The sequence below is a fragment of the Denticeps clupeoides genome, chromosome 1 (assembly GCF_900700375.1).
Source record: "Denticeps clupeoides chromosome 1, fDenClu1.1, whole genome shotgun sequence".
Taxonomy (NCBI): domain Eukaryota; kingdom Metazoa; phylum Chordata; class Actinopteri; order Clupeiformes; family Denticipitidae; genus Denticeps; species Denticeps clupeoides.
Genome location: NC_041707.1, coordinates 12,867,652 through 12,879,272, shown reverse-complemented (window position 1 = coordinate 12,879,272; position 11,621 = coordinate 12,867,652). Strand labels below are relative to the sequence as shown.

At 43.0% G+C, this 11,621-nt stretch overlaps 3 protein-coding genes across 11 annotated transcripts in view; 1 reads left to right on the top strand and 2 right to left on the bottom strand.

Moving 5' to 3' along the window:
• Window positions 1-93: 93 nt before the first annotated feature.
• Window positions 94-6,569, bottom strand: vti1b (vesicle transport through interaction with t-SNAREs 1B). The gene is made up of 6 exons (XM_028997280.1): window positions 5,133-6,569; window positions 4,741-4,799; window positions 4,310-4,504; window positions 4,042-4,215; window positions 1,031-1,092; window positions 94-690 (listed from the first exon to the last, which is right to left on the bottom strand). The coding sequence occupies exons 1-6, from the start codon at window positions 5,227-5,229 to the stop codon at window positions 597-599; spliced, it is 681 nt and encodes a 226-aa protein (XP_028853113.1). The 5' UTR covers window positions 5,230-6,569; the 3' UTR covers window positions 94-596.
• On the top strand, window positions 6,089-10,022 carry rdh12 (retinol dehydrogenase 12). Its single transcript, XM_028997219.1, has 7 exons — window positions 6,089-6,270; window positions 7,517-7,635; window positions 7,749-7,904; window positions 7,981-8,085; window positions 8,188-8,397; window positions 8,758-8,947; window positions 9,034-10,022. The coding sequence occupies exons 1-7, from the start codon at window positions 6,185-6,187 to the stop codon at window positions 9,134-9,136; spliced, it is 969 nt and encodes a 322-aa protein (XP_028853052.1). The 5' UTR covers window positions 6,089-6,184; the 3' UTR covers window positions 9,137-10,022.
• zfyve26 (zinc finger, FYVE domain containing 26) overlaps window positions 10,023-11,621 on the bottom strand; it is a 22,107-nt gene continuing 20,508 nt past the window's right edge. For 8 of the 9 annotated variants that reach the window (XM_028996758.1, XM_028996783.1, XM_028996792.1 and 5 more), the window contains 2 exons: window positions 11,508-11,558; window positions 10,023-11,428 (listed from right to left, as the gene is read on the bottom strand). In XM_028996758.1, the coding sequence (XP_028852591.1) occupies window positions 11,222-11,428; window positions 11,508-11,558 (258 nt within the window). In that variant the 3' untranslated portion in view covers window positions 10,023-11,221. Of the gene's footprint in view, window positions 11,429-11,507; window positions 11,610-11,621 lie in introns of all 9 variants that reach the window. The other variant, XR_003751286.1, reaches the window with a different exon arrangement.

The window sequence follows — 11,621 nt, the reverse complement described above, 5'->3', positions numbered from 1 at the left end:
AGTCCTCTGCTTTTTTCCTTCACGATAGCCTCTTATCCTGCAGCTGCTGCTTTTCCCAGCAAACATCAAAACAGAAAGTGCATCAGACAGACACCTTTTTACCCAAATTTAAATACACAACATCCAAACAAATGTCAGTAAAACAGTTAAATGTAATTATTGCATGTTAAATAATTTGATAGTACTTACATTCTGTTCCCTCCACCCTCCCTAAATATTACACAGGGAAAATACTGTGGTCTGCCATAAGTAGCACTGACTCCCCAATTGCAAAGATCTAAAAAGTTTTCCCCTTCTCATTCTACCAGGGAGGTCACCACATCACAAACGCCTTTAATGCTCAGTCCCGGGGATGGCAATGCACTGATCCAAGCCCAGTCTGTAATTACTGTCCATACAGTCTTAGGTCACAGCCTTGACTCAGCATATACTCCACTCGGCACAACAAAGACAGTCATTCTCCTCCCATTCGTCGGGAGGAGACACATGCATCACATGTTGGGCTGGAATCCAAGTGTCTTTAAACTAAATGGAGAACACAGAGGGTGGAACCGGAATGTGCCGAGTGGCTGGTTCTTCTCATGCCACCTTTAGACCTATTTACGGAAGAACTTCAGATACACGACAGCTCCCAGGATAGCCAGCTCCATGAGGATGATGACGCCCAGCAGCAGCTTATTAGTCACTAGTCTGGAAAAGCAGAGAGAGACAGGAAACACCTCAGCAATGTCTTGTGTGCCATCTAATAATCCTATTATCTCATAGGACAAGTGCGAAAGCAACCTATTTAGCAGAGGGCTCAAAATACTAATGTGAACTGTTAGTCAAGTAGGTAGTTACCCTAACCGTGCAAAGAATTTAAAGAATAGCACAGCAATAGGTACACAAAAATAACATTTATTTACCCATTCAAAACGAGAAAAGCTTACAGGGTATCTATGAATGAATGTGTGATGGCTCAAGAATCATAAATGTCTTTCTGCTTTGCCTATTACGTAACTCTGAGTGGGAAAATTAGGTTAATTCTCACCTTCGAGACATAGCACGTAGCACTTTGCGACTCTTGCTCAGGTTCTCTCCAGTATGTACAAGCTGTAAAGAGACAAAAGAAGTCCATTTATGGTACAGTATCAACATTCATCTTGTTACAAATGTTAAATGTACAATATTGGTACATCCACATGAAATGCTTTGAAATATTTGGCGGCATAGGGTGTTAACACCCCCAGAAAGTAGGAATGGGCGAAATGGAAAAAATCTTATATTTTTTTCCCATATCAGACAAAATTGATATACATTTACAGCATTTATCAGACGCCCTTATCCAGATATACATTGCATCCGGAAAGTCTTCACAGTGAATCACTTTTTCACATTTTGTTATGTTACAGCCTTATTCCAAAACAAATCAAATACATTTCCTCACACACATAAAACCCCATAATGACAAATTACTTGAGGGCATGGCAATTTTATAAAAAAAAAAAAAAAAAAAACTGAGGAAGTGCTCATAGCCTTTGCTCAACACTTTGTTGATGTACAAATTGGCAGCAATTACAGCCTCAAGGCTTTTTAAATATGATGCCACAAGACACACCTATCCATGGCCAGTTTTGCCCATTCCCTTTCAAGCTGCATCAGGTTAGATGGGAAGCATCGGTGCACAGCCATTTTAAGATCTCTCCAGAGATATTAAATTGGATTCAAGTATGGACTCTGGCTGGGCTACTCATGGAGTTGTCCTTTGATATCTTGGCTGTGTGCATCAGCCAAGGGGCAGTGGTTGCCTAGCGGTTAAGGAAGCAGCCCAGAATTCAAATTCATTTAAATTTTATTTGTCACATACATAGTCTTAAACCATATGATATGCAGTGAAATGCTTTTAGCAACTGCTACAGACCACAATATTGCACATTTTGTGCAAAGAGTCCAGAGTGATTGAAAGTGAAAGTGCTGGAGTGTATTGGAGTTCTAGGTAGTGTTGTTGTTGAGAGTTCGGATAGCCTGTGGGAAGAAGCTCCTCCTCATTCTCTGTGTTGGACTTCAGGACTGCGATCCCTGATCACAGCAGAGAGAACAGTCCATTGTTGGGGTGGCTGAGGTCCTTCACTATCTTCCTGGACCTGCTGTAGACGGATTGAAGGTCAGGGAGCTTGGTACAGATGATGCGTTCGGCTGATCGAACCACCCTCTGTAGGGCTCGCCTGTCCTGCATGGTGCTGTTCCTGAAACAGGGTAATGTTGCCCGTCAGGATGCTCTATATGGTGCAGGAGTAGAAAGTTCCTGAGCACCTTGGAGGGCAGTCTAAAGTCTCACTGGCCTCTGAGATGGTAGAGACGCTGCCGGGCCTTTTTCACCACGGTGTTGATGTGACAGGACCATGACAGGTCCTGCGTGATATAGACACCGAGGTATCAGAAGCTGTCCACTCTCTCCACTGGGTTCCTGTTGATGACAAGAGTCTGGTAGTTCCTCTCCTGCTTGGTACTGAAGTCAACTATTAACTCCTTTGTCTTACTGACATTCAGGTGGAGATTGTTCCTCTGGCACCAATTCTCCAGATTTCCAAGCTCCTCCAGGTAGGCCGTCTCGTCGTTGCCAGAGATCAGGCCCACCATGACAGTGTCGTCAGCAAACGTCATGATGGTGGTGGAGTTTGTAGTGGCTGCACAGTCGTGGGTGTACAGGGAGTACAGTAGGGTGCTCAAAACACAGCCCTGGGGGGCTCCAGTGCTGAGAGTGATGGAGGCTGAGACATGTCCGCCCATCCTTACTGCCTGTGGTCTCCCGGTTAGGAAGTTGGAGATCCACTGACAGAGAGATGAGCTGAGAAGGTTGCTGGTTCGAATCCCAAGGTGCCACTGAGCAAAGCACCGCCCCCACACGCTGCTCCCTGGGCGCCTGTCATGGCTGCTCACCAAGGGTGATGGTTAAAAGCAGAGGACACATTTTGTTGTGTTTCCTGTGTTGTGCTCTGTTCACAATGACAATCACTTCATTTTATTGTCCAAGAGTTCAAGAGCGCTCTGGATCAGATTTTAACCTGTACATTGCTACAGTCATCTTTCCCTCTATCCTGACTAGTCTCCCAGTTCCTGCTGCTGAAAAACATCCCCACAGCATGACGCTTCCACCACTATGCTTCAATGATTGGTCTGGTGATGAGTGGTGTTTCCAACAAACATTACACCTGGCATTTACACCAAAGAGTTCAATCTTTGTGTCATCAGACCAAGGAATTTTGTTTTTCATGTCCTTCAGGTGCCTTTTACTACCTTCCCAAGATTTGTGCCTCGAGACTATCCAGTCTTGGAGGTCTACAGACAATTCCTTTGACTTCATGCTTGGTTTGTGCTCTGACATGAACTGTCAACTGTGGGACCTTATATAGACGGTGTGTGTCTGTCCATAAGAGGTCCAATCATCTGTGTTTTCCACAGCTGGACTCCAATTAAGCTCCAGAAACATCTCAAGGATGATCAGGAGAACCAGGAGACACCTGAGCTCAATTTTGAGGCTGTGAAAGGCTGTGAATACTTATATACGTGCAATTTCTCAGTTTTTTTGTTTTTAATAAATTTGCAGAAACCTCAAATATACTTTTTTTCCACATTGTCATTATGGGGTGTTGCGTGTATAATTCTGAGGAAAAACATGTAATCAATTTTCGAATACAGCTGTAACATAACAAAATGTGGAAAAGTGATTTGCTGTATAACAATATTTTTATTGTGATGAAACAAGGAGAATAAGAACAAAAACCTACAACTGTTGGTACCATTGTCATATGATATGGTTCTTGCAAAAATGGAAACTATGGTCTGGTTTGGCATGGTACCGTTTTCAGTATCATTGCCTTCTCGTGTAATTAAAGGTGGATGAATGAGTGCTATCGACTTTATCTATTTCTTCTTTCGAGGAAAAGATATTTCACAATAGTTATCTTTTTAATCATAGTTCACATTAACTATGATTACTGAATGGCAAGTAGTACAGGGTGACTACTGTAACTACAGTAGGCAGACAGTACCCAAACTTACCCGATCTCGAGAGCGTTCAAGCTGCTCCCTCTGTCCACCCAGCTCTTCAATGATGTCTGTCCCAATCTGTTCGCTCTCAGCAGCAATGCGACTGCTGCGCTCAATGCTCTGAGAGGCCTCATTAAGATACTGTGTGCCCTGAATGAGGAGAGTCCGCTGAGACTGCAAGTGCGTCTGTGCATTGAAGAGACAAGACAACGATGTATGCTGAGTAACTGCCAGGTGGCAGCGAGGAAAGGGGATGGTAGGAATCCAGCAAAGTACTCACACTTTGGTCATTTTGAGTAGAATAGAGTCCCTGCCTGCTCTCCCCAAGACTACTAGAGGAGCCAATACCCAGGTCAGAACTCCTGACCTCCCGCTGAAGCTTGCCAAGATCTCTCCGATACTGTCGCAGCTTCGTTGTCATTGGGTTCCGAAAGGATGGTGGGGCCCCGACCAACTCATGTTCCATTCCCTGCAGCTAGGAGTTTTATGTTAAGACAATACTAGTATAGTATAATGCTGCAATATTGTCATTCGTGCGATATACACAGTTGACATGGAGAGAATACATATAGACCAGGCTAATGGTCACCAGTTATGATATGCCATCCAGTGGCTGAACTGAATATTACGTGACAAATAAAATATAATTAAAAAACACAAAAAAAGTGTTTCATAATCAAGAACCTACAGTGGCAGTAAAATTGTACTTACAAATTCTTCTGCTTCTCCCAGCCTCTCATCAAACACCCTCACCAATCGCTTCTTCTCCTCTATCAGAAACAAGAGGAAAAACGTGTTCATCTTTTCCTTTGTGAACGTCCTGATGCTCGAGGTACCAGCATGATAAAAACTGCGCAAGTAGCCACAGTCTGCATATAAATGATTTGAACTAATACACTGACTAAAAGCAGCCTACCGAGCTCGGCCGGAGGATTAATTCCACCATCAATAAATAAAAAGCTAAAAGCGCTACCTGTAAATGGCTACGGCAGAATTGCCTGGATGTAACGGAGCAAATGCGCCACTTTTCTGCCGCATAAACACCACACGGTTTTACTCTCATGGCAAGTAATGTAACGTTTAGTTGGCAACGTTTTATTTACCCCCGTGACATCGCCAGACACGCTCGGGCATCAGTTTCAGTTCGTCATACAGGGATTTATAAAAGTCGTGCAACTTCTCAAACTCCTCCGACGACATTTCACTCGAAAATTATTCCAATACACAGTATGTCCCCTCTCGTGTCTTTAAATCTTATTTAAAATATAAATTGTTTCCCAAACACAGCGAAGCAGCGGCTGCTGACAAAATTGTCGGGACTTCCTCTTTACCCTCGTGATTTTAGGCGTCCTCGAGATTGCCGGTGCGGTTAAAAATACTTAAAAATATTGTTTAGCTATAACATGCTTGCCAATAAATCTAAAACCCACACGGTTTGTATACGTATGGAATTAAATATAATTTAAATTCCAAATTAGGATCAACATTTATCATTTTTTTATATTTTATGTAGGCAGTATGACTGTACGACAAAGCGACTGTAAAGTGGCTGCAGTATTAGTTTTACTTATTAAATTCTTTAAATATTACATATTTTAATAAAAACAAATGAGATATACAAGCTAAGTAAGATATGGGTAATGATAACTAGATACTAGAAATATATTTAACACGGGTTATTCTAAAGTTAAATGAAAAGGTAATTAATAGGTAAATGGTGAATAGTCTCAGTTTCTGACTGAAAACACTCATACATTCTACCAACATTTATCTTAACAAAAAACATGCAGCAACCGTGACAAAAGTTAAGTGACATCTGAATTTCCAATTTGGTTGTGGAGACCTCCACTAAAAAGTCACTAAAATAGCTTCACATTAAACATTGCGTTTTTTTAACAAAAGAAGTGTAGTAAAAATGAATCAGACATAAACCAGTTAAATAGACCGCGCAGCATTGCAATGTAGGTTATGGAGGTGCTTATTAAAAAGCCAGGTATTTTCAAACCTGGCGGCCAGTTCTGCGAACTACAATCCCATGATTCCTTCCAGAACGCGCCGTTGCAGCAAGGCGGTGCTGTACATAGCATCACATATTTGAAACAGCGGTAACCTACTAGGCAAAGCCCACCAAGCGCCGCGCCACTCACGTCCACCGATGCTGATTATTATGATGCTGGCAGCAGTTCTCGGTGGTGTCGGGCTGTCCGCTGTGCTTTTGATCCTGTTCTCGACGCAAATCAGGTAAGGCGCGTTTTTACGAAATAACGAGCTGCTTATGAAACGCTGCCTTAATGCGGGGCTGTTCGTGTAGTTACGACGCCCCTGGGCTCTGTCGCCGTATGGCGTGTGCGTGCTCTAAATAGTATCTCATGTGCGAAATAATCATAATACGTAACTTGGTGGATGCTCGTGCAGTTTGGCTGCGGACGTGGCTGAAATGGTCGAAGCGCGTCCCGCGCATTAAAGCACCGTCAGCCCATAACACATCATCCGGATCGTATCGCTGAGGTGAATTCGGGGTCCACATTAGCCACAGCGAGCGCGCACGGGAGGGCTGACCAGGATAGTAACCGCCTCCGTTCTGCGCGGTGCGCTTCGCCGGCTCAGCCAATAGGACGCGGCGGGGGGCGGGGCCAGAGCGTGACCGCACCGAGGACGTGCGTGATTGGTCGCGCGCAACCCCCGCCGCCTACACGCGTGGTCGTGCGACTTGACGCGTCCGTCGGCGGTGTTATGCTATGGTGGTGTCCTACTTAACGCAAAGGTCCGCATGTACGTGGAACTGACCTACAAACACAAACTCATATTCATATGTTTTGATTAGATTGGCGTTTAACTGTCATGGCATGGCGCGAATGGGCCTGATGATGGGGTAGCATATTATTCCTCTGTTGAATTAATTATGAATTGGATATAGGATACTAATGTACCGTTCAGAGACAACTGCATGTCACATGGAGTGGGTCACAACAACTTAAGACAAGTTCAGGCAGTTAGTGGCATTTGTGTTGCACACTGTGGGTGTATAGTGTGTAACTACTGCAATCATGCATAAATGGGTTAAAACTACTGTGATGTAATCAGACATAACCGTTGATGGGCATTCCAGCACAACAGCACACAATACGATTCAAGTCATGAATGTTTTCAGTTTCCTGATTAAAAATTTTTACTCCATACTATTACTATGTTGCTAGTATTACGACGCTCTGGATAAGGGCATCTGCCAAATGCCTTAAATGTAAATGTACATACACTACCAGTCAAAAATGTTGATACACCAACTTATTTATGGGTCTTGTATTTTTTTTACATTGTAGAACAACTGAAGACATTGAAGGTCTATGAAATATTCCTTGTGAGGTTATGTGATAAACAAAACAAACAGCAAACAAATCAAGCAGGGAGCTTTTGCTGTGATTGCGGCATTTTCACACTTCTCTCCACCATTATTGTCTCTGGTTGTGTTTTATTAATTTTTCCACAGGAAGTATGCAGGTGGTGGAATATGCCGATCTAAGGCTCGTCTTGATGGAAAGACTGTGCTTATTACTGGTGCCAATACAGGTATTGGAAAAGAAACGGCCTTGGACTTGGCAGGACGTGGTGAGCATGTGGTTTTAAGCTTCTTATCTTGACGCAGTTTTTCGATAGGCTTTTGTAAAGATTATGAGATAAAAAGTTGGGGCTTCTCAGTGACAGTGGTGTTGTATTTGCAGGTGCCCGTATTATCCTGGCATGTAGGGATGTGGAGAAAGGTGAGGAGGCAGCTACGGAGATTCGCACCCGAGTGGGCGGGGCCAAAGTGGAGGTCCGGGAGCTGGACCTGGCCGACACCTGCTCCATACGAGCATTTGCACAGAAGTTCCTCAGAGGTAATGTTCACTCTGCTGCTATATATATATTTTAAAAAGGACTGCAGTGTTAACTGAACTCTTTTCATCTTTTAAGAGGTCAACAGTTTGCACATACTGATCAACAATGCCGGAGTGATGATGTGTCCTTACACAAAAACTGCAGATGGGTTTGAAATGCATCTTGGCGTCAACCATCTCGGTAATTTATTTGTGCAAGCTGTAGAATACGTTTAGTAGAGTCATTGATGTTGCCTTCAGAAGTATTTGAAGTTTAAAAAAAAAAAAAAATCCACCTTTGTAGGTCACCTTCTTTTGACATACCTGCTGATCGGCCTGTTGAAGCGCAGCGCACCTGCCCGGATCGTGGTCGTCTCTTCGCTGGCCCACAATTTTGGCTGGATCCGCTTTCACGATCTCATGAGCCAGGGCAGCTACCACAGTGGCCTAGCCTACTGTCAGAGCAAGCTGGCTAATGTGCTGTTTGCCCGCGAGCTGGCACACAGGCTAAAAGGTGTGTATGTATGTGAGTGTAAGATTGAACCTGTCATTTAATAAAAAAAACAACACGTATGTTGTTTTAATTGTATTGATGCTTTGTTATATGGCTGAGGTCATATAGAGCTCTGCATTATTTCAGAGGATGTGGCATGGGGGAAAAAGTATGCATTTCAGTTTTCAGAAATTTCTTTTCGGCTTAGATCTCATTCACGTTACAGTGAATGTGATGAATAATAAGCTTTATCACAAAAATAACATATAGTGAAATGCTTATGCTACCTTTTTTGCTCTTAATCGAGGTAAATTTCCCATAAATTTATTTGAGTATACCATGCCAAGTTTGTCCCAATGACAGCGACTTTTGCTCTTGCAGGTTCTAACGTGACTGTGAACTCGGTGCACCCTGGCACAGTGTGCACCGACTTGGTCCGGCACTCCACCATCATGTCCCTGGTGTTCACATTCTTCACCATGTTCCTCAAAACGCCTCGCGAAGGAGCTCAGACGTCTATTTACTGCGCTGTGGCAGAGGAGCTGGACACGGTCTCTGGAAAGCACTTCAGGTACCCATGGCAATAAACGATTACACGGAATGTCATTTTGCACAAAATTCCGAACTGACTACATCTTCAATTGGTGTCTTCGGCAGCGACTGCTCTCCAGCCTTTGTTGCACCTCAGGGCAGGAATGAAGTGACTGGGCAGAAATTGTGGGATATCAGCTGCGAGCTGCTGGGCATCGAGTGGGACTGAGCTGCTCCTGCGCCCCTCCTCTCCATGCAGATTCAGACGTGCCAATTCCCTCCCATCATGACTCAGTTCACTTTCAAGTTTTTTGAAACAAGTTTCTTTTTGTACAAAGGGTTATCTGGCTTGGCTTTCTGTGACATTACTGTGAAGGGTTCAGTGTTGTGAACCCCATTGTGGGATCAGTCTAACAAACTTCTTAGCTTTTCTTATGCTGTTTAATTTATGATTAATTCCTGTACTTTTTGGTCTCATTTAATTAGTTTTATAGTCCCTCCCTCCCAATGATCATCATCATTCCAACCTCAGCACATGTAAAGCTACCTAGAATTTTACTGATGTCTTTTATACAGATGTAAACATGCCTTTTACTACCTTTGCATTCATGGTCAGTTATTTGAATATCAAAATGTATTTACAAAACCAAATTTTAGGAGATTTGTCACAGTTTGTGGTTGCCACTTAGTCACAACAATAAGCCATTGTCTTTTGCAAAAGCACTGGGTGGTTTATTGACATTATGCAGTACGAGATTGTGGGTCTGTCTGCATGTGTGCACTTTAATTATTAAAAAGACCACAGAAGGGTCACAGGGAAAGAAGTAATACCCACAAGAAAATGCCACCAAAGAAACAGGGATGTTTCACAACTCTAATCCATATGGTAGGGCAATTGGCCTAAAGCAAAGTGCTTGTTAACAGGAACAGTTGGTGACAGCCTCGACAACCTGTGGAACATCAAAGTTACTTTGATAGTCTCACTTTAATTAATCACGAAAATCTTCACGTCTAAACACACTTATTCAAGTGTACACAGGTGAGACAGGCCCAAGGTCTCACAATGTTTTACCAATATTTATAATACTTGAAATAAAGAATGATTTGTAAAAATATTCAGTATGACATGATTTTAATGCATTTAATTATTGACTGATAACAGTTGTCCTTTCTGATTCTGCAAATAGTACAGAAGCAAATGCTTTACGGTCAAACATTAGCATAATTGCTAAAAAAAAAAAAAAAAAAGAAAAGAAAGGTGTGAACCGACAGCACTTCTATTTTTTAAAAATCCCACATGTATAAGGTGCTATAAAGTGATTATTATATTAGTGCATCAAATAGGTTGGTTAACTTCCAGTCTTCACAAAGAAAGTTCTGCAAAGAAAAAAACATGTGTAGGACTTGTGAAGAACACCACCCCGCCACCAAAGAACAAATGCATAGCACTGGCAACAGCCATCCCATGACATAATGGTTATAAAAAATGGCTTGCAACTGGGATTGTGTCAGTGTCTCCAATCAAAAAGATATTGGCCAAGAGTGACATTAATACTGTACAAACCTCGACGACAAGGTTAGACCTGTTTCTGAGATATACGATGTAAACAGGATGTTATTGGTTGTCTGTTTTTTATGTAACTGACAGTTACATAAAAAACAGAATCCCTTTAAGAGAAGTCTAATTTCCATTCCGTTGAAGGCATAACTGTGAATATATGTACATGTATTTATACATAAGCAAACACAGACTATTAAATATGAAGGGCAGTAACCACAGACTGGGCACAGTCAAACATGACCTCATTCTCGATCACACAAGCACACAAGAACATAACATGGTCGAGTTCATAAAGAACTGGCCACTGAAGTAGTCAGCAGTAGTTTAGATTTGTTAAGAGTTGATGTTACCGATGCTATTAATGCAGAACGGATTAACTGACAATCCTGGGCAGGGATCCCTTTTTCTGGATGACTGTGAAAGTCTGGGTGTCCATGTTTTTGTTGGATAGGAAAAAGAAGTGGTGGAACATCTCTTTGAGGTCGAGGTAGGAAGTTGGATTCAGTAACACAGGACATTTATATTTGATGTGCATATTAGTGTCCCTATGTACTTCATCTGACAAATAGGACAATTTGCCAACACAGCGGTATCACCTGAAAGCTAAGTAGGTGAACATGGCACAGCGGTGAAGGTGTTCCAGCAAGACGGCGGACATCAGCCCAGTCAGTCCAGGTGTACTACAGTCCCAGCTTGAAAAACTAGGACTGGGTTAAAGACTGGATTTGGACCCAGCCGTTTTAGAGGGCATTGTTACTTCGGGTGGCCCTGCCGCTGTCGAGGGACTCTCTCCTGGTGCTCGGACAGCCACTGCCGACAGATGTCCTGCATGACCGTGTCTCCTGAGCTTTCAGCAGCGTGGAAGATGTCCTGGACCAGTGGACCTGCCCGTCCCAGGTCCAGCTTCACTGCCAGCAGGTAAGCTGCCCTCAGTTTACTACACTGCAGATAGGCCTTTATCTGAGTGAAATAGACATGGTCAATAAGGGGGAACAACTCAAAATCTGGTCTCCAAAAGAAGAAAAGGGTCTTTGCATACCTTTGTTTCTGAACTCTTAGACTCAAGAATGAGACCATCAAGCTCCTTTGCCTGGGTTGAGACAGCGGAAAATGGATCACTTCAACTTGTGTTATTTTACCGCTGTGTGCCAAA

Coding starts and splice junctions, on each gene's coding strand:
- vti1b (XM_028997280.1), bottom strand. CDS start 5,229: ATGTCGTCGGAGGAGTTTGAGAAGTTGCACGACTTTTATAAATCCCTG. Junction 1,093..4,041: donor TTGAACGCTCTCGAGATCGG/GTAAGTTTGGGT, acceptor GTCTCTTTACAG/CTTGTACATACTGGAGAGAA. Junction 691..1,030: donor CTACGTGCTATGTCTCGAAG/GTGAGAATTAAC, acceptor CTGCTTTTCCAG/ACTAGTGACTAATAAGCTGC.
- rdh12 (XM_028997219.1), top strand. CDS start 6,185: ATGCTGATTATTATGATGCTGGCAGCAGTTCTCGGTGGTGTCGGGCTG. Junction 6,271..7,516: donor CTGTTCTCGACGCAAATCAG/GTAAGGCGCGTT, acceptor ATTTTTCCACAG/GAAGTATGCAGGTGGTGGAA. Junction 7,636..7,748: donor CTTGGACTTGGCAGGACGTG/GTGAGCATGTGG, acceptor TTGTATTTGCAG/GTGCCCGTATTATCCTGGCA.